Here is a 21,323-nt window from a genome sequence, read left to right as displayed (position 1 = left end):
AAGAATTAATGTTAAAATGTCCATAGCACCCAAAGCTGTCTATAGATTCAGAGAAATTCCTATCAAGATCCCAGTAGCATTTTTTTTTTTTTGCAGAAGTAGAAAAACACAATCCTAAAATTTATATGGAACCACAAAGACCCCAAATATCCAACAAAGAAAGAAAGAAAAACAACACCTTTTGGATTTCCAGCTCTATTGTAACCAGTGTTGTACTGGCCAATAAATAAAAAGAGTAATAAAACAGAATTGAGAACCCAGAAGTAACCCACAGACATACAATCAGCTAATACATTCAAGAGATAATCTTTTCAATAAATGGTACTAGGATAATTGGATATTCACAAGCAGAAGAATGAAATTAGACCCCTGTCTTGCACCACTCACAAAAATTAACTCAAAAGGGATCAAAGACCTAAAGGCAATAATGGAAACCATAAAACTCCTAGAAAAAATATAGGAAAAAAGTACTTGACACAAACATTAGCAATGATTTTTTTTTTGCATATTATACCTAAATCACATGCAACAAAATCAAAAATAAGTGGCATGACATCAAACTTAAAAGCTTCTGCACAGCAAAACACACTATCAGCAAAATTAAAAGATGGTCTATGGAATGGGAAGGAATATTTATAAACCATTTATCAGATAATGGGCTAATATCAATATATATAAAGATTCATACAACTCTATAGCAAAAAAAAACAAAAAACAAAAACCCACAAAACAATAAAAAATTCCACAACTATTTCCATTTGGCAAATGGACAAAGAAACTGAACAGACATTTTTTCCAAAGAAGATATTCAGATGGCCGACAGGTACATGACAGTGTGCTCAGCATCACTCATCAGGGAAATGCAAATCAAAACCACAATGAAATACAAGTTTCTGCCTGTTAAAAGAGCTGTCATAAAAAAGACCAAAAAGACCAAAGGTAACAAATACTGGCAAGGATGTGCAAAAAAAGTGTTGTACACTGTTGGTGGGCTTATATGTTGGTACAGCCACTATGGGAAAACAGTATGGGGGTTCCTCAAAAAATTAAAACTAGAACTATCACATGATCCAGCAGTTCCACTTCTGGGAATATATCTGAAGGATGTGAAAACACTATGTCAAAGTGATTATCTGCACACCTCTGTTCATAGAAGCATTATTTACAATAATATCCAAGGTATGGAAACAACCTAAGTGTTCACTGATGGATGAATGTACGGAGACATTGTTACACGTGTGTTTGTGTAACGGAGTATCATTCAGCTTGTAAAAAAGGAAGGAAATCCTGACAATCGCAATAGCGTGGATGGACTCTAAGGGCATTATGCCAAGTGAAATATGTCAAAGACAAATACCCGTATGATCCCTTGTATATGTAATAGAAAAACACACTCACAGAAAAAGAGATGAGACTGGCAGTAAACATAGGCAGGGGGTGGGCAGAGGGAGAACTACATGAAGGTAAATCAAAGATACAAACTTCCAGTTACAAGATAAAGAAGTTGCGGGGATATAACGTACCACGTGATGACTAGTTACCACTGCGGTATGGTACGTGTGAACGTTGTTAAGGGAGGAAGTCCTAAGAGATTTTCATCACGAGGAAAAAACAGTTCTTATTTTTCTATATGACATGAAGGTAAGCCAAATTTATGGTAATCACATCACAACAAGTCAAACCATTGTGCCATTCACCTTAAAACTTCCATGGTGCCTTGTATCAATTATATTTCCATGAAAATGAGAAAAAACTTCGGAAATGAAAGAGTTCTTTTTTTTTTTTTTTTTTTTTTTTTTTTTGCTATTTCTTTGGGCCGCTCCCGCGGCATATGGAGATTCCCAGGCTAGGGGTCAAATCGGAGCTGTAGCCACCAGCCTACGCCAGAGCCACAGCAACGCTGGATCCGAGCCGCGTCTGCGACCTACACCACAGCTCACGGCAACGCCGGATCGTTAACCCACTGAGCAAGGGCAGGGACCGAACCCGCAACCTCATGGTTCCTAGTCGGATTCGTTAACCACTGCGCCACCACGGGAACTCCGAAAGAGTTCTTAATAAGAGTAGTACCACGGATTGGAAGAGTTAATATTATCAAAATGACTATACTACCCAAGGCAATCTACAGATTCAATGCAATCCCTAACAAATTACCAAGGACATTTGTTACAGAACTCAAACAAACTATTTTAAAGTTTGTTTGGAGCACAAAAGACCCAGAATAACCAAAGACATCCTGAAAAAGAAAAATGGAGCTGGAAGAATCAGGCTCCCGGACTTCAGATTATACTACAAAGCAACAGTTGTCAAAACTGCATGGCACTGGCACAAAGACAGAAATATAGATCAGGGGAACAGGCTAGAAAGCCCAGAATTAAACCCACGCACCTACACCCAACTAATCTTTTACAAAAGAGGCAAGAATATACAATGGAGAAAGGACAGCTTGTTCAATAAGTGGTGCTGGGAAAACTGGACAGCCACATGGAAAAGAATGAAATTAGAACACTCCCCAACACCATACACAAAAATAAACTCCAAATGGATTAAAGACCTAGATATAAGACCAGACACTATCAAACTCCTAGAGGAAAACATAGGCCAAACACTCTCTGACATAAATGACAGCAACATCTTCTCAGATCCACCTATCAGAGTATTGACAATAAAAAGAAACATAAACAAACGGGACCTAATCAAACTTCAAAGTTTCTGCACAGCAAAGGAAACTCTAAAAAACACAAAAAGACAACCCACAGAATGGGAGAAAATCTTTGCAAGTGAATTGACTGACAAGGGATTAATCTCCAAAACTTATAGACAACTTCTGCAGCTCCATACCAAAAAAACAAACAAGCCTATCAAAAAATGAGCAGAAGATCTAAACAGACAGTTCTCCAAAGAAGACATACAGATGGCCAAGAAACACATGAAAAGATGTTCAACGTCACTCATTATTAGAGAGATGCAAATCACAACCACTCTGAGGTACTACCTTACACCAGCCAGAATGGCCATCATCAAAAAGTCTACAAACAATAAGTGCTGGAGAGGGTGTGGAGAAAAAGGAACACTAGTACACTGTTGGTGGGACTATAAATTGCTGGAAAGCAGTATGGAGATTCCTCAGAAAACTAAACACAGAACTACCATTTGATCCAGCAATCCCAATCCTGGGCATCTATCCAGAGAAAACCACGACTCCCAAAGACACATGTACTCCAATGTTCACTGCAGCACTATTTACAATAGCCAAGACATGGAAACAACCTAAATGTCCATCGACAGAGGAGTGGATCCAGAAGATGTGGTACATATACACAATGGAATATTACTCAGCCATTAAAAAGAACAAAATACCGGCATTTTTTGCAACATGGATGGACCTAGAAATGATCATGCTAAGTGAAAGTCAGCCATACAATGAGACATCAACATCAAATGCTTTCACTGACATGTGGAATCTGAAAAAAGGACAGATGGAACTTCTTTGCAGAACAGATGCTGACTCACAGACATTGAAAAACTTATGGTCTCCAGAGGAGACAGTTTGGGGGGTGGGGGGATGTGCCTGGGCTGTGGGATGGAAATCCTGTGAAATCAGATTGTTATGATCATTATACAACTACAGATGTGATAAATTCATTTGAGTAATAATAAAAAATGGGGGAAAAAAAAACAAAAAACATTGTACCAAGTGAAAGAAGGCAGACACAGCAGACCATATGAAGTATGATTCCATTTATACGAACTACCCAGAATTTGGAAATCTGTAGATGCATACAAATGTATATTTGATTGCCTCGAGTGGGGAAGGGAGGGTTTGGGGATAAATGGGAGTGATTGCTAGTGGTTTCTTTGGGGGTATGTGGTTTCTTTTGGGGATGATGGAAGTACCTAACATTGCTTGTAGTAATGGTTGCACAACTCTGTGAACACGAAATAGCTATTGTTCTGTATACTTTTAATAGGTGATTATGTCTAAGTTACATATGCAGACTATATCTCAATTATATATCTATATTATATATATATTCCTTTTATGTATGTATGTGTATGGACACACCCCCCCCATGAAAGAAAGGTTCAGAAAGGAGTCAGCACAAACTTTTACTACCTAAATTCCAAAATAAATTCTGCATGGTGTTCCCTTCCTGAAAATAAATAAATAAATAAATAAGAGTAGTACCACGGGAAAAACAAGAACGCACCAAAAAAGGAATCCTGTCTACTGCTGGCAAGTCCAAAGGGCCTGTAATCTGACCTGTGTAATGAGCAAGGCTGCCACTCCTCCCCGCTAGCTCTGCAGCAAATACCCTGTCTGATGGGTGAGCCCTCTCTGTCTTAGCATTAACTCTGACATCTGTGCACTTCTCTGATTCACACTGGACTCTTTGTTCCCCCAGGAGCATTCATACCTCGGTGTAATGAGGAGGGCTATTACAAAGCCACTCAGTGCCACGGCAGCACAGGGCAGTGCTGGTGTGTGGACAAGTACGGAAACGAGCTCGCTGGCTCCAGGAAACAGGGTGCTGTGAGCTGTGGTGAGTAAGGCCTTCTGCATCAGCCCCAAAGGACCTCTAGGGACTTGTGATACTCACTGTATAAGGGTCTGGGCACAAGACTTTCCAGAGGTCACTGTGGTCCACAGGGGGTGAGTTTACAATGGAGACACAGTAACCCTGAGATCAAACCAGAAGTGGCACAGCTAGTTTTTCTAGTGGCAGCAACTCACCATGACCACTTTTTGACAGTCAGGAACTGCTGCAGGCCAAGAAAGTCTCCCAAGAAGGTAGAAACACCTCGAGAATTCCTATCAGAACAAAGCCTGTGGTCCATGCTGGGTAGACCACACCTCCCCCCCCCCCCCCGCATCCCAGGCCGGGATGCTCCCATGTTTAGAATGGAAACGGCACAGCTTCGCCCGACAGTGAAGGAGGTCACAAGGCAGCAGCAGAAACTAACCTCAGTTCTTTTCTTCCTTCTTCCTGTTTCAGAAGAGGAGCAGGAAACTTCAGGGGATTTTGGCAGCGGCGGCTCTGTCGTCCTCCTGGATGACCTGGAGGATGAACGGGAGCTGGGCCCCAAGGACAAGCGGGGGAAGGCAAGGGTGCACATCCGGGCAGTTACGGAGGATGATGAGGACGAGGACGACGACAAGGAGGATGAGGTTGGGTACATATGGTAGTCCCCACAGGGAAGAGGACCCGAGGCTTGCACACAATGGCAAGTCACTTCCCGTTCCTGCATTTGTATCTAAGACGCCACAGCACACGGCCTCGTCTCCATTGTTGCCCTCTCTACCCAACCTGAGGTTTGGAAGACAACTCCTTGTCCCCAGAGCATTCTGACTCTGCATACGGTGTGTGGGGAGAAGAACGTTATGTTTTGGTTGTTTAGACAGGGGAATGGCTGGCTGAATTAGAGCCTCCTTCCCGCCCAGGAGGTTATTTTGTTTTTGCTTTTGTTTTGTTGTTTTTTTTTTTGTTTTTTTTTGCAACATGCATGTGATTTATGCGGGATTCTGACAGTGCAGGGAGCCCCCCACCCTCTCAATGTCAAAGACCCTTTCAGTCACCCACACCGGTGGATATTACAGCATGGTTCCCGGCCTTACCGTGTCTAAGTGCTTTTCTTGTGTCCTGTAGATGTTGTGGAAGACACACCACACTGTACCTTTTTCCCCCTGCGCCCCCACCACCCCTGGTGTTTATTATTATTACCAATTAGGTTTTCACATCACTCGATATGGCTTCCTACCAACAACAGCCTTAATTCAGTCACGACTCCCTTTGGGGACTTGATTTTTCTTTACTAAAAAAAAAAAACAAAAACGGTGTCTGGATGCCTCTCTCTGTACGTACATAAACACATACGTACATACAGAAGGGACTGTACACACCTCTCAGAAGAAAGGTTTGGGTATCTATTAAAAACTTGTTTGAAAATCAAGTACACATTTGTCAGCTTGCCCAGACCTGGACCACGATTTCTGGAATAGGAAATGTGTACGGAAATGCTCCTCTTTTTGCACTAACGGTTGGCACTTGTAGCCTGCAGGCTGAGGAGGCTGCCTCTCTCTGCAGCAGCAGAGTCACGAGAAGCTGCTTTGATTTGGATAAGCCTCTGTCTGCCTCAGTCGCTTTCCTCGCAGAAGCCATGCGACTCCCACGTGGGCAGCTTCACAAGCCACTGCTCTCATTTCAGCTCAAACCCCCCTCGGGCTGCAGCAGTTCTGCTGGCTGCAGCCTCCTCCCTCCCCTACCTACTCAAGGGCTTTTTCCAAGGCATGGACACACACCCCCTGCTCTCTGAGAAGACAGCCCCACGCTGTTCCTTAGCAGAAGGAAATTCAGAATCCTTAACTCAGTGTTTGTGTTTCGCCCCTATTATCCTCAAACCACGATAAGCGTACAAAAGCTGGGTAGATGTTTCACTCACTCCTCACGTGCAAGAGATGGAGGCCTAGGAAGCACCTCACGATAGCACATGGGAAGCTGAGGCTGGATTTTTACGAGCCAGTCCTGCCCTCTCCCTTCCCCCACGCAAGTGTCAGAGCACAGAGGAAGAGCGGCCTTCACCTCTGGCGTTTCTCTTCCCTAAGTCAACTCACAGTTAAAGTCTGGCTCCAAAGTTGGTAGGTCCTCAGCTCTATCGGCTTGAGGATTTTTCTCCCTATCAAGCCGGCCTGCATATACGTACCAAAGAGTAGTCTTCAAAGTGGCCCCACTGTGGTCAGTACAGGGCTTTAAGCCCCTGCCCCACCCGGTTTCCACCTACTGGGTGACCTCATCGGCCACCCGGCGAGGCTCTCTGGGCCACATGTGTTTTTCTTCCCTGGCCGTGCTCCAGCCACTCCACAAGGAGATAAAAACTCAGGCAAAAAATGTATTCAGCCAAACCGTGATTGTAGTGGCAGCTGACCAACCCCACCCCAAACTGACCATTTGTTTGTACTTTACCAGCCCACCTCAAGCTAGTATTTCCCACCTTTGCATTGGTCAGGCCCCCTAGCATTATCCCTGGAGTTGGCTCACATGGGAATGAACTTGATGTATCCGGCTCATTTGGCCTGAGAGACATGAGTACAGCCAAGGCCCTCAGCAGGGGGTGACTGACCAGAGGCAAGCTCTGTATTGGGATCTCAACTCCATCACCTCTTTTCAGTGGAACAAAACTGAGATAATTGAGAAAACAGGTGCTTAATTGCAGCTCAATTACAATTGAGTATAATAAAAGAACCCAGACATATTAAAAAAAAAAAAATCTCAGTTTAGACCATCAAAGAAAACCATTGTTACTGTCTCCTCTGAGCTTGGAAAAACACTTAAGAGAACAAATTAAAATCGACAAATTGATTTCATTTAGAGAAACTTCCAGGAACAGAGTGAACCATTGGTTTTAATTTGCCTAATTATCTTATGACGAGTGTCAAATTAAGATGACACTTACAGATCCTTAGCATTAACTTAATGATGGAGAAGAGGGCTCTGTAGTCACTTCCCAGTAAGGTAATGAGATGCTCATTTTCAGAGAGTCCGAGACGCTATTCTGGTTCATTAAAATATTAACTAAAAAGCTCTCTTAAGACTGGAACCCAAAAGCAATGGAGCAACATTAATGCCACTTCTCATGCCTCACTTTGGCAAGACAGCATTTGATTCTTTTAAAGGTACTTTTTTGACGATTCGATGTTCTAGTTACTTTAGCCTTAGAAGAAGAATTTTTGTTTTTCCTTTTTTTTTTTTTTTTTTTTTTGGTAGGAGTTCTTTAGCTAGTGACTAAGTAGACACAAAAATCTTGATGAAAAAAAAGTACCGTGATCATTTCCTTGAAGACAGGTGTGGCGCTGAAACTTCCCGACTCATTTTTGGGACCCCTTTAGTCAATAGGTTTATTCTTATTCCATAGATGATTCTTTGACTTTATACCATTTCTTCAGCATCCAAGTTAAACTAAGAACTTCCTTCCACAATCAGTTGTCTGCTAGTGTTCTTCTGGTCTCCATGAACACCTTGATACTGAATTTGATGTGCTCTATCAGTTCCTCCTCCTTTATGCCCTTTTTCCCAGGCCCAGCAATGAGTGACCACGTGTCTGTCCAGGTCTGCCCCTCTGCTCTGCCCAGGATGCCATTTACCGTTTTGGGTTGTTGCATTTTGTTTCTCCTTGGCCGCACTGTGCAGTACCATCCAAGAGCCCTTTCTACAGTGGGTGGTTTTGGTCTTTTTATACCTTTTTCTCAAAGTCGCTGACGTTTGTCCCTGTTCAGTGTGTAGCGTTGTAATGAGCCCACCAAATCCTACGTGTCAGTTTGTTGTCCCTCCTGTAGATGAAATAGTGGAGTAGAAAAACCTAGTAACTTCTGAATGCTTTCCCACGTAGACTTCTCTGGAATGTGAACACGCCTCTTTGGTTAATAGTAAATGCTTAAGTGTAGTCCTGAGTAGGTGCATTTCTGTCTGTCTCAATAAATTTTAATTTGTCTGCAATATCCGGATGTTTGTATTTTGTTTGCCTGCATGTACAGGTACCAGGCCATGTCCACATGTGGCCTCTGGAGAACAGTATGGGCAGGTCAAGGGGATCACCAGGGCAGGGCCCTCTGTGAAGGCTTCTGTGCATGGTAGGGAGGTGGATCTGCTGGTGACCCAGCCTGTCCGGACCCCTCTCAGCACACCCAGGCACATCCATGCCCTGTGCCCACTTAGCTTGGAACCTTCTCATCAACCTCTCTTTCTGCTGCCTTCTCCTTTCTCAGGCTCCTGCTCTGCTACTTAGTCCTTATCCATCAGATTTCACTACTGTCATCCTGTTTACAACCTTCAGGTTTTCCAGGTCTTCTTATTCCTTCCCTTCTCGTCATTCTCCAATTATCCTGGGGGTGGGGGTGGGGGGGTCTCCCTTACAGGGACTCTATGAGTTCTCCTCAGTTCATAGATTAACACACCAGATGCTCGTCAAACATCAGAAAACACCCAAATTGAAACAGGAATTAGTTCCCTTCTACCTTTATCCACGTGTAGGCCAGTGTATCTATGACTTAATTATACCCCAAGTGAGTAATTTCACCACCAACCGAGGCAGAAACTAGCTTATGAATAATTCCATTCCTTTACCCCATGGACTGGATTTTACAGACAATTTACAGTTTGACAGTTGAAGGAAAGAATGCTTCATAAATTCACCCAATAATTCATGTCAGGAGAACAATGGCCAATATGAAGCCTCAGGGGTAGGCACCAGGTATGTTAAGGAGTGGCTGGCATTTATGGACAGTCCCCAAATTCCTTTTAAATCAACAGATATACAGTCAAACCCCGCATGTATCCCAAAACCATCCCTTAATGAAAGCTGACTTGGTCTGTTAAAGGCCAGGACCAAAGGAATATTAGTGAGTGTGCGTTAAAAAGGTCCCGGTACCTCTCAGAATTCCTGGTCAGTTGTAAGATTTGATGTGACAAACTGGTTCAAGGAGAGAGGAATACGTTAAAAGGTATTCATTCAATAAGCCTTTACAGACACATTTGTAGTTTTGTAGATTTACAGATTGATATATGTTAGCTAGATGAATGCCTCTATGGGTAGCCACCACATTCAGGGCTGGGGATATAAAACTAAGTGAGACCTGGGCCTGCTCAGTAAAGTTATCTTCCAGGGAAATACAGACAAATAACTGTTTCAATACAGGCTGATGGCTATCATAGCTGATTCAGCGACAGCTGCAGCCTTATTAGAACTCACCGTTCTTGGTTTCTTATATCCATCATTCTCTGGTTTTCATCCTGCCTCTCTGGTCATTCCTTTTAGGTCACCCGTATATCCTTTTGTTCAGTCAGTTCTGTTAATACTGGTGATCCTCAGACCCCTGGCCTATTTCTCTTTAACTTTACATGCTTTCTCTGGACAGTCTTACCTACATCAATGGTTTCAACCAACTCCACCACTCAGAGAAGCCCCAATCTACGTCTCAAGTACAGGCTCACACTCACTCCATTCTGAAAAAAAATCACCTGACATTTAGATAATTCTACTCAGAGTTTCCATTCACACAACAAGTTCACACCTTAAAAACCAAAAAGAGAGAATACAATACACAGTGAATACACCTATGACAAGAGGAATCAGCAAGGCTTAAAAAAAAAAAAAAAAAAAGGAATTCCTAGCATACATGAGCCAGGAAGGAAGAGACTGATCAATTTCTTTCCATCAAAATTAATAACACACTGTGAACAAATTTAAAAGATAAATAAGAGACTAAAGGTATTGATGATATAAAACAGATGAAGGATTAGTATATATGTTTTTAAACTAAAAATCCCTAAGAAAAATACAGTTCAACAGACTAACGGGGAAAGATAAAAGCAAGTGAACCACAGGAAGCACACAGATGGTGAAGAAACCATGCCCAACCTCAATCGTGATCAGAGAAACATAAAGCAATGATCTCTCAGTTTCACTCAGGAAAAAAATTATGAGCATGTCAAGTGTGGATGAGAGTGTAGCATAAGGAACATTCTTGGACATGGTACAGTCATAACCGCCATGTGGAGGGCAGTTTGGTAATAGCCATATAAATAAAATATTTTTTATATATATAATATATATATTATATAGTGGACCCAGTAATTCCACTTCTCAGTAATTACTTGTAGAGGAAAAAAAAATCACTAATTTTACAAAGATATATGTAAAAATATATGTATATCCATTGCAGCATCATTTGGGTGATTCTATTGCTCTGGAATACTATGCAGTAGTCAAAAGTAATGAAGTAACTTCAGAAGCAGTGACTTAGCAAAACTTCTAAAACATCAGTTTTATGAAGAAAAAAATCAAGTGATAAAGAGTATTAAATATGTAAGTTAGATACCTAGAAGTTAGATACCATTGATTTTTTCTAAGTATGGAAACACACAAAACAAAGCCTGAAAGGATAAACACCAAGCTGATAGCAGTGGTGACCTCTCTCAGAGAAAAGGACTGGGATTTGGTCAGATCAGCCACATCTCCATGTTTCACTTTCATTTCTTATCACAAAAGCAATAAACCATAATGTCTTGTGTGATTTAAAAATAGACACAAACCAAGCTTGAATAATGACGAAATAGAAAACCTGAATGCACCTATAACTAGTAAGGAGATTGAATCAGTAATCAAAAAATCTCCCAATAAAGAAAATCCCTGAACTAGAGAGCTCTACTTAAGAATTCTACCAATCATTTAAGGAATAATTAATACCACTTCTTGTCAAACACTTCTCAAAAAATTGAAGATGAGGAAACACTCTCTAACTCATTCTATTTGACCAGCATTATCCTGATACCAAAGCCAAGAAACTACAAGAAAATAAAATTATAGACCAAAACACCTTACGACTATCCATGCAAGAATCCTCAACAGAAAATTAGCAAACTATATTCAGAAACATATTAAAAAGTCTATAAATGAGAACCAAACAATTTTCCCCTTGAATGTAAAATGATTCAACATACAAAAATCAATCAGGGTCATATACTACATTAACATAATGAAGGGGAAAATGATTATCTCATGCATTTGACAAAAGTTAACACCTTTTCATGAAAAAATTCAATAAATTAGGGATGCTAGGAAACTACCTGAACATAACAAAGTCCATAGGTGAAAATCCGATAGCTAACATACTCAATGGTAAAAGATTGAAAAACTTTTCCTCTATGCTCACCAACAAGATGAGGAAGTCTGCTTTCACCACTCCTACTCAACATGATATATAGGAAGTACTAGCCAGAGCAATTAGGTAAGAAAAATTAACTAGAAGCATCCAAATAAAAGAAGAAGTAAAATTATTTCTGTTCTCAGATGACAATGATCTTTTATGTAGAAAACACTAAAGATCCCACAAAAAATTTAGAGCTAATCAACAAATTCAACACAATTGTAGGATACAAAATCAACCCACAAAAGTCAGCTGTGCTTCTGTATACTAACAATGAACAATCTGAAATAGAATTAAGACAATTTCATTTGCAATAGCCTCAAAGAGTATAAACACTTAGGAATAAACTTAATTGAGGAGGGAAAATAACTGGAAACTACAAAACATTGCTGAAAGAAATTAATGAAGACATAAATAAATGGAAAGACATCGGGTCTTCATAGACTGGAAGACTCAATATTAAGACATCACTACTTGCCAAAGTAATCTACAGATTTCACACAATCCTTATCAACATCCCAATGATGATTATTGAAGGAACAGAAAATTCCATCCCCAAATTTATATGAAATCTCAAGAGACCCTGGATAACCAAAACAATCATGAAAAAGAACAAAGTTGCAAGATTTACACTTCCTGATTTCAAATCTTATCACAAAGCTATGGTAACCAAAATTATCAGGTAGTGCTATAAAGGTAGACATGCAGATTAATGGAATAGAAGAGAGCGCCCAGAAATAAACCCTTGCATATATGGTCAAATACCTTTTAATATGAATGCCAGTACCACTGAATGAATAAAGGACAATATTTTCAACAACTGGTGCTGGGAAAACTTGGTATTCATATGCAAAAAAATTAAGTTAATCCCTTTTATTATACCATACACAAAAATTAACTTCTGAAAAATGTGAATGTTTTAAATCCTACTAAACTGTATATCTAAAAATGGCTAAGAGAGTAACTTATGTATATTTTACCACAGTAAAAAAAGGGAAAAAAAATCAAGAGATGTCCTTCTATCCTGCTCTTACATATTCTTCAGGGCCCAATACACGGCCACCATTTTCTGTCTGTTGGATGAGTATGGAATACAAGGAAAGAGTAATGGGAACCAAAAAAAGACTGACCAGGTAACTCTGCCTGGAAAGGGTTTTTAATAGACCTCATAGAAAGGATGACATTTGATCAATACCCTCACACAGGTTGACTTTTTCCATCAATTCACATAGGTTGAATTTTTTTTTTAAATAGCTTTATTGAGGTATAATTTACTTAGTATAAATCTATCCATTTTAAGTGTGACATTTATTAAATTTATAGAGGTGTCAACCACATCACATCTAACTTTATGACATTAAAAAGAAACTTCATGCCCAGCTGTAGTTCTTTGTCTTTGCCATCCTGAGCCTTAGGCAATCACCAAACTACTTTCTGCCTCTGCAGAGCTGCCTTTTCTGAACATTTCATATAAATGCAATCCTATAAAGTGTGGGCTTGGCATAAGATGACTGATGACAAATGCACCATGTCACTGAGGTCTATTATTCACAAGTTTGAGGATTACACACTCAAATAGCCAACCTCATGCCAAACAATTATTTACAAGTCTTTTTAACAGTGGGTCTCGAGACTACACAGCTAATAACATTCTCCAGAGTCAGAGAACCATCCTCTTTTCCTGAGGTTCCCATTGTTTTTAACCATTCCTAGTTTTACTATTTACTTTTTCTTTTTTAAAGTCTTAGAGACCAACAGATTAAGCAGAAGATTTTCTTCCCATTTATTTTTCACAAATTTGAACTCTAGTCATTCGAGTTGAAGGTTCATTTTTAAAAACAGTAGCACTAATCACATTCTGGCAAGAGAAACAGTGAGACTAACTCAAATCTAGGACTTAGTTCTTATGAAAATTGTGGCCAGCTCTTAAAATAATGACCTGGTTCTATGCTGTTCCTGTATCTTGGGATCCGGGACTTCAGGCAGCCTTTATTACCTTCTGGCCCCTGTGCTTATTGTCAAACATTAATGAAGATATTATGTAAGTCAACTCAGTGGCTCCACTCATCCCCTCCCCCCTTGAATAGAACACTTACTGGAACCATCTTTGCAAGTGAAGAAAAACAGCAATGTAGGGAGACGCTGCTAGAGAATGTTGTATCTCAAATGGAGGCAGTTCAGCCTCTGCCCCTATAGCTTGCCACGGGAGAACTGGTGTGAGAGTGAGTCAGAATGAGAAGGAAACGTTAACAACCATCCCTAGAAGCCCAGGCTACCTGTAAGCTGCTGATCTGTAACTACATTATCTCAGAAGAGTCTCAGAACTGTTTGCAGGGAGATACGATTGCTCTTCCTCTTTTACAAAGAGGTTCAGCAACTTGTCTGTAGTCAGGGAGCTAGTAAACGGCAGAGGGGGGATCTGAAGCCAGGATGGGTTTTCTCCAAAGGCCATGTTCTTCACTATTAAATTAAGCTGTGGGGCTGTGTGCCCTGACTTACACATGAAATATAGACAGGTAAGTAAAATATAACCAAACATGTATACACACAAAAGAGACAGCTTGGACCTTGGGAAGAGATCTGGCAACACATCAATTCGCACCATTTATCACCTACCATATACTTTGCATTGTCTGATGAGGAAATCAGACCTTGTCCTCAAAGAATCCCAGAGGTCTCTGACAGAGCAGAGGACAGACAGAGGCAGCCTGGGCTCAGTGTTGAGTGAGGTGGCTAGTCTGAGGACAGGCCATTGTGAATTAAGAATCTCACTGGCTCCCTGTAATTCTTTAGGCCAGCCCCATCCCTTTCAGAGCTTCAGCTTTCTGTCCTGTGAAATGAATGGGCTGGGTGTCCTGGTCTCTGAGCGCCTAAGGGGTCTGTACTCACTGCAGCCTGTAGTCTTTTCTTCCCATGTTCACACAATTTCCACATATCAAACCCCCACCAGAGGCCTTCTGCTGATTCCCACAGCTTCAAGGACAGCAAAGTCTCACGTATTTCTTGGACAGCTGGCTATATCATGTGGCATAGCTTTCCCTTACAAATGGTGTAGATTAAGATGAATTTTGCTTGGTATTGCTTTTCACTTCCATCACATGCCGCCCTCCCCTCTCTCGCTTGATCTCTGCCTCCCTGCAGTTTCTCCAAGTCTGATCTCAACTTCACCGCACTCGGAGCCTCGTTCACCACTAACTGCCATATTTCACTTGCGGCTGAGTGGAGAATTCATTCCATTTCACTGTTCGGTCTCAATAGTGCAAACATATATTCAGGGCTGACATACTTTCATTATGGAAAAGCCAAGCTCTCTAACAGATGCTGCCCATAGGGATTAATGAGGGGACTGGTTATTTATTCTGCCACTTGACATTTTGTGCAGAATAATTCCTAAGTCATTTTCTCCTTTAACAAATAGTTCACCAACAAAGGATCTTGGCACTTTGGATGATCACCAAGCCAGGATTTAGGAGCTGGCTCATGTCAACTCATAGCAATGAAGCCATATTCCAGAATCACATTGACTGTAATGATACTACTTAATGTTACAGCCAGCTGGCCATCTATCCCTGACACCAGACAGTCCCTCCTCACCTGAAACCAAATGCACCAGTCACGCCAAGGGGAAGTCCTCTAGAGACACCCTGAAGTCTTCCTACCCAGTGTAGAACCCCTGGCTTCTGTATGGGTTTAAACACCTCTGTTAACATAAAAATCCTCTAGGCCATTTTTGGTGAAAGTCCATACTTTCCTTTTGCTCCATCAATAATAAACAAACTCCACAACTTCTCTTCAATGTACCAACACTCTGGGCCCTGACTTCCTCTTCCACGGACATCCTTTCCTTCAACCTGCCTTACCTGCATCTTTCAGTGGTGTCGTCTGTTTCTGGAATATTCATCTCTTCCCATCTTTGTGCTTGACTGAGGCAGGTGCCGCATCGCTGACGTCTTTCAGATGGCAGTCTACTGAGCTGCCATAGTTTACCTCAACCATCAGAAAGGGCTGCTTCTCTATTGCTACAAAAACACAGGCCTGGGCTCCTGGCTGGTACATGCTTGAGGACCATTTTCTGAACCAAATACACTGCAAGTTCCTAATAGCAAATATCAAGTCTATTTTTTTTTCTTTTTATAGCTGCACCTGCAACATATGAAAATTCCCAGGTCTGGGGTTGAATTGGAGCTGCAGCTGCAGGCCTACATCACAGCCATAGCAATACTGGATCCAAGCCACATCTGCAACCTATGCCATAGCTTCTGGCAACTTTGGATCCTTAACCCGCTGAGCAAGGCCAGGGATCAACCCACATCCTTACAGACATTATGTCAGGTTCTTAACCTGCTGAGCCACAATGAAAAATCCGTCAAGTCTATTTTTATGCAGCTTGCACAGAACACAGCATAAAACATGTTGTTCAGTAAAAACTCATCTTGGAAGAACAAAGAAATGATAATAAACCCGGGCCCATCAGAGACTGGAACATCTGGTAAGAGTCCAAGGCTCAGAGAAATCTCTGTGAAAGATTCATCTGACAAATACTTACTGTGCTCCTATTTCATACTGTATTAGTTGATGGATTCTTTTTGTCCACCCTGGATCTGTGATACTCAGAGCAGAAAGAATGCACAGATTCTGGGGTCCCCTCTGCAGGTACTACAGTTGCTAGATCTAGAAACCCCCAGACAGTGCTGCCTCTGCGCTATGGCTTCTGATCTGAAGCCTTCTTATTTGTGGTTCCCTAACTTTTCTGACCTGAGATAGAAGAGACAAGGGTGATATGACCCCGAAAGGCCACCCCACTACAAGGTGGCTGCCAGGTTATCTGAGGCCAGCACACTTTGGGGAAGACATAGCTCTTTTAGACAAAACCCCTACAGGCCACTAAGGGCATTTGAACCTGCCTACTGCTCCACTTCCCAAGCCTATGAGCAAGTGAATTCTCCAAACTGTCCACTGAGTGCTGGGGCCAGCATGGTCACTAAGTCCAGGATGCTCTAGGAAGAGTATGGATAGTGATAAGAGGGGTAAAAATAAATAATTCAAGTGATTGATCCCAGTGTTTGGTAATCAGGCTGACAAGTTTCTCAGAGAAAACACTCCCAGTACAGTATTTCCCAAAATACCAAATAAGATTCATTTACTTTCCTGACAGCTCAGTCATCAAGCTATCTTTGATCATTTATTAATCAACATGTTAATTCCTTAATTGGCAGGAAAAACAAAACAGCAAAACCGCACAGGGTTAACTGAGAGTAGGGCTCGCTTTTGCTAACCTTTGGGTGATCTCCAGCTGTGTTTTATACTCCACAGATACAGGAGGTAGGAGACAACTCAGCAGGATGGGGTTAAGTTCAGAAAGCCCAAGGAAGCGAAGGCCTTCAAAGGGCAATGACTTCAGTGGATGAATTTGTTTTAAAAAAATTTAAGAAATTAGGGGAGGGAGCTACATATGCAAGTCTTGGCCTTGACTCACTTTAGAGCAGAATGACAAAAAAAGGACGGAAAACATTGCCATGAGAACATCTAACACAATCTAAATTCACATAGGTTTGAAAGGAGAATTCGTATTACCCATGCGGCCCCAAACACCAAAATGTAAATCAAATTTAATATAGCCCTAGCAGAAGCAAATACAAACTGTCTTTGGGAGGATAGTGGAGTAAACGACTGCAAATATAATAAAGGTACCAGAGATAGACAAAAGATGGGGGAATACGAATTCCCGTCATGTCTCAACAGAAGCAAATCTGACTAGGAACAATGAGGTTGTAGGATCGATCCCTGGCCTTGCTCAGTGGGCTAAGGATCTGGCATTTCTGTGAGCTATGGTGAAGGTCACAGATGTGGCTTGGACCTGGCATTGCTGGGGCTGAGGCATAGGCCTGTGGCTACAGCTCCAATTAGACCCCCTAGCCCGGGAACCTCCATCTGCTGCAAGTGCAGCCCTAAATAGAAAAAAAAAAAGATAGGGAAATAGATACAAACAAGGACTGTAAAGTGAAAGGGTCCAATATAAGTCTGATTGAAGTTCTAGAAGAATAGACAAAGGGGTAAAAGCAATATTAAAGAGGTAATGGGTTACAGTTTTCTGGGATTAATGGAAGCCACAAATCCTTAGATTTAGGAAGCCCAAGGAGTCTTAAATCAAAGTAAGTTTTTAAAAATTCCTATATTCATCATAATCTACAGAACACCAAAAACAAAGAAAAAAATCTTAAAAGCAGCCAGAAATAAAACATTACCTCTCCCCGTCAAAGGAATAACATTCTATCAATGGCCCTCAAACATTAGTCTGCATCAAAATCCCCTGGAAGACTTTTTAAAACATATATTCCTCAGCTCCAGCCACAGAGTTTAGATTCAGTAGGTCAGGAATAGTTTGAAAAAAAGCATCTCTAACAAGCTTTGAGGGAATATAAATGAGCAGTATTGCTGCTCACCTAGGGGTAGCCCTTTGAAAACCGTTAAATTAGATGGATGAATGCATTAGAAGGAGCAATACTGTCAGACAAAAGAAAATGGAGTATCTATAAAGCACCAAGAGAAAAATCATAATCAACCTAGAATTGATACCCAGGAAAATTATCCTTCAAGAGCAAATACAAAATAAAGATATTGTTGGAAACAAATAAAAACTGACAGTTTATTGCCAACTGACTTTCACTGAAACAACCTCTAAAATATGTGCTTTTGAAAGAAAAATTATCCCAGAAGGAAGGTCTGAGGTGGATGAAAAAGTACAGAAGTACAGAAAATGGTAAACATGTGGGTGAATTTAAACCAATATTAACAGTACCAAGTAAAAACAGTACTCTCTAATCTGTAGGGCTACAAAAGTTAATTTAGAATTCATATCATAGAATACAAAAGCATACTAGACAAGACTGGAATGACCAGATTTAAAACATTTTAAGGTCCTCATTTAAGGAGAAAGATTACATTTTGATTAAATTTAGACTTATATAGGAGCTCCCTCCATGGTACAGTGGATTAAGAATCCACCTGCAGCAGCTTGGGTTGCTAAAGAGGTGTAGCTTTCAATCCCCAGCCTGGTGCAGTGGGTTAAAGGATCTGGCATTGCTGCAACTGTGGCGTGGTTCACAATTGTGGCTTGGATTCAAACCCTGGCCTAGGAATGTCCATATGCTGTGAGAGTGGCCATAAATTTTTTTTTAATCTAGACCTATAAATTATATATAAATTTAAAATGTCATTGTCTTCACTATAAGAATAGTAATAAAATATATACTAACAAAGTAAGTGGAAGGCAAGTATGGAATGAAGTAAAAGGAAAAAAATAGAATCAAAGGGAATTTACAAAAAGAAAAAAATAGTAGAAAAAAATACAAACCTATCAATAATCATAGTCAGGATACATGGACTAAACTGTCCAGTTAAAATATAGACTGAGTGACTCGATAAAAATTAAGATTCAGGCACCTGCTACATATAGCTAAAACATGGGGATTTTATTTTATTTTTTTTTAATTTTCCCACTGTACAGCAAGGGGATCAAGTTATCCTTACATGTATACATTACAATTACATTTTTTTCCCCACCACAAATAACAAGTGCTGGAGGGGGTGTGGAGAAAAGGGAACCCTCCTGCACTGTTGGTGGGAATGTAAACTGGTACAGCCACTATGGAGAACAGTTTGGAGATACCTTCGAAATCTATACATAGAACTTCCATATGACCCCGCAATCCCACTCTTGGGCATATATCCAGACAAAACTCTACTTAAAAGAGACACATGCATCCGCATGTTCATTGCAGCACTATTCACAATAGCCAGGACATGGAAACAACCCAAATGTCCATCGCAGATGATTGGATTCGGAAGAGGTGGTATATATACACAATGGAATACTACTCAGCCATAAAAAATGACATAATGCCATTTGCAGCAACATGGATGGAACTAGAGAATCTCATCCTGAGTGAAATGAGCCAGAAAGACAAAGACAAATACCATATGATATCACTTATAACTGGAATCTAATATCCAGCACAAATGAACATCTCCTCAGAAAAGAAAATCATGGACTTGGAGAAAAGACTTGTGGCTGCCTGATGGGAGGGGGAGGGAGTGGGAGGGATCGGGAGCTTGGGCTTATCAGACACAACCTAGAATAGATTTACAAGGAGATCCTGCTGAGTAGCATTGAGAACTTTGTCTAGGTACTCATGTTGCAACAGAACATGGGGATTTTAAAAAGTTGAAAGTGATAGAAAAAAGTTGTATCAAGCCAATACAAACCAAAATTTTACTATAACTTCATTACTTTCAGACCAAATACACTTTACAAAAATGAAATAACTGAAATTTACAGGACAACATATAATATATCAATTCATTCACTCCAACATTTTTTTAAAGTCTGCTATGTGTTAAGCACCATTTTAGGCACTAGGGATATAGCAGTAAACAAAACAGAAAAACTCACAAGAAGTGAATTTAAAATTCTAGGTCTGAATATACCTAATAACATAACATACTTTGCAACCTGAAAAAGCAAAAATTTGGGAGTTCCCATCATGGCTCAGTGGTTAACGAAACCTGACTAGCATCCATGAGGATGTGGGTTCAATCCCTGGCCTCACTCAGTGGGTTAAGGATATGGTGTTGCCATGAGCTGTGATGTAGATCGCAGACGCAGCTCAGATTCTGTGTTGCTGTGGCTGTGGCATAGGCCACCGGCTAGAGCTCCGATTTGACCCCTAGCCTGGGAACCTCCATATGCCACCAGTGTGGCCCTAAAAGGCAAAAAAAAAAAAAAGACAAACAAAAAAACCCTAAAAAAGCAAAAATTCAATGAACTACAAGATAAAATTGACAAATTCACCATAATAATAGAATATTTTTAAAAACACACCTCTCTGATAAATCGAACAGGGAAAAAAGAGTAAGGCTATAAAAGAACTGTACACCATGATTAACAGCTGGTGTAAGAGACAGGTATAGAACTAAATTCTACGTGAGAAAACACATACACATGCCAGGCCATAAAAGAGAGCTCAATAAATTTCAAGGAATAAATATCAGACAGACCTCATTCTCTGAGGTCAAAGTTAGAAATCAATAAAAAGAAAATAGAAAAAAATCCATATGTTTAGAATTTAGTAATAACTAATAAAATAGAGAAAAAAGATGTAACAGAAAAGATAAAATTTTGACTTGCATATCTCTAATAATTAGTGATGTTAAGCATTTTTTTTCATGAGCTTGTTGGCCATCCATATACCTTCTTTGGAGAACTGTCTGTGTAGGTCTTCTGCCCATTTTTCAAATTTTTTTCTGAGTTTTATCAGTGTTTGTATATTTTGGAGATAGACCCTTGTTTGTTGTACCATTTGCAAAGATTTTCTCTGATTCTTGGAGTTCCTATCATGGCTCAGCGGTAACAAACCCAACAGGTATCCATGAGGACGTGGGTTCAATCCCTGGCCTCACTCATTGGGTTAAAGATCCAGCATTGCCAGGAGCTGTGGTGTAGGTCAAAGATGGGTCTTGGGACCTACACTGCTGTGGCTATGGCATAGGCCAGCACCTGCAGTTCCGACTGGACCCTTAGCCTGGGAACTTCCATATGCTGCAGGCACAGCTCTAAAAAAAA

The 21,323-nt window shown here is 40.6% G+C and overlaps 1 protein-coding gene and 1 long non-coding RNA gene across 5 annotated transcripts in view; one reads left to right on the top strand and one right to left on the bottom strand.

The window, feature by feature from the left end:
- The window catches only part of SPOCK1 (SPARC (osteonectin), cwcv and kazal like domains proteoglycan 1), a 514,699-nt gene extending 506,207 nt beyond the window's left edge, over nt 1-8,492 (top strand). For both annotated transcript variants that reach the window (XM_003354287.5, XM_085014638.1), the window contains 2 exons: nt 4,407-4,544; nt 4,998-8,492. In XM_003354287.5, coding sequence (XP_003354335.2) covers nt 4,407-4,544; nt 4,998-5,188 — 329 coding nt within the window. In that variant the 3' untranslated portion in view covers nt 5,189-8,492. The remainder of the gene's footprint in view (nt 1-4,406; nt 4,545-4,997) is intronic.
- LOC110259494 (uncharacterized) overlaps nt 1-21,323 on the bottom strand; it is a 498,951-nt gene that overhangs the window by 23,474 nt on the left and 454,154 nt on the right. The window lies entirely within an intron of this gene.

The sequence above is a fragment of the Sus scrofa genome, chromosome 2, assembly GCF_054392235.1.
Source record: "Sus scrofa isolate SSC_HxYL_T2T_F1_AM1 chromosome 2, Sscrofa_HxYL_maternal_Yorkshire_Landrace_v2.0, whole genome shotgun sequence".
Classification (NCBI taxonomy): domain Eukaryota; kingdom Metazoa; phylum Chordata; class Mammalia; order Artiodactyla; family Suidae; genus Sus; species Sus scrofa.
Note: the sequence above shows the minus strand (reverse complement) of the source record. Positions and strands in the feature narration are given on the sequence as shown.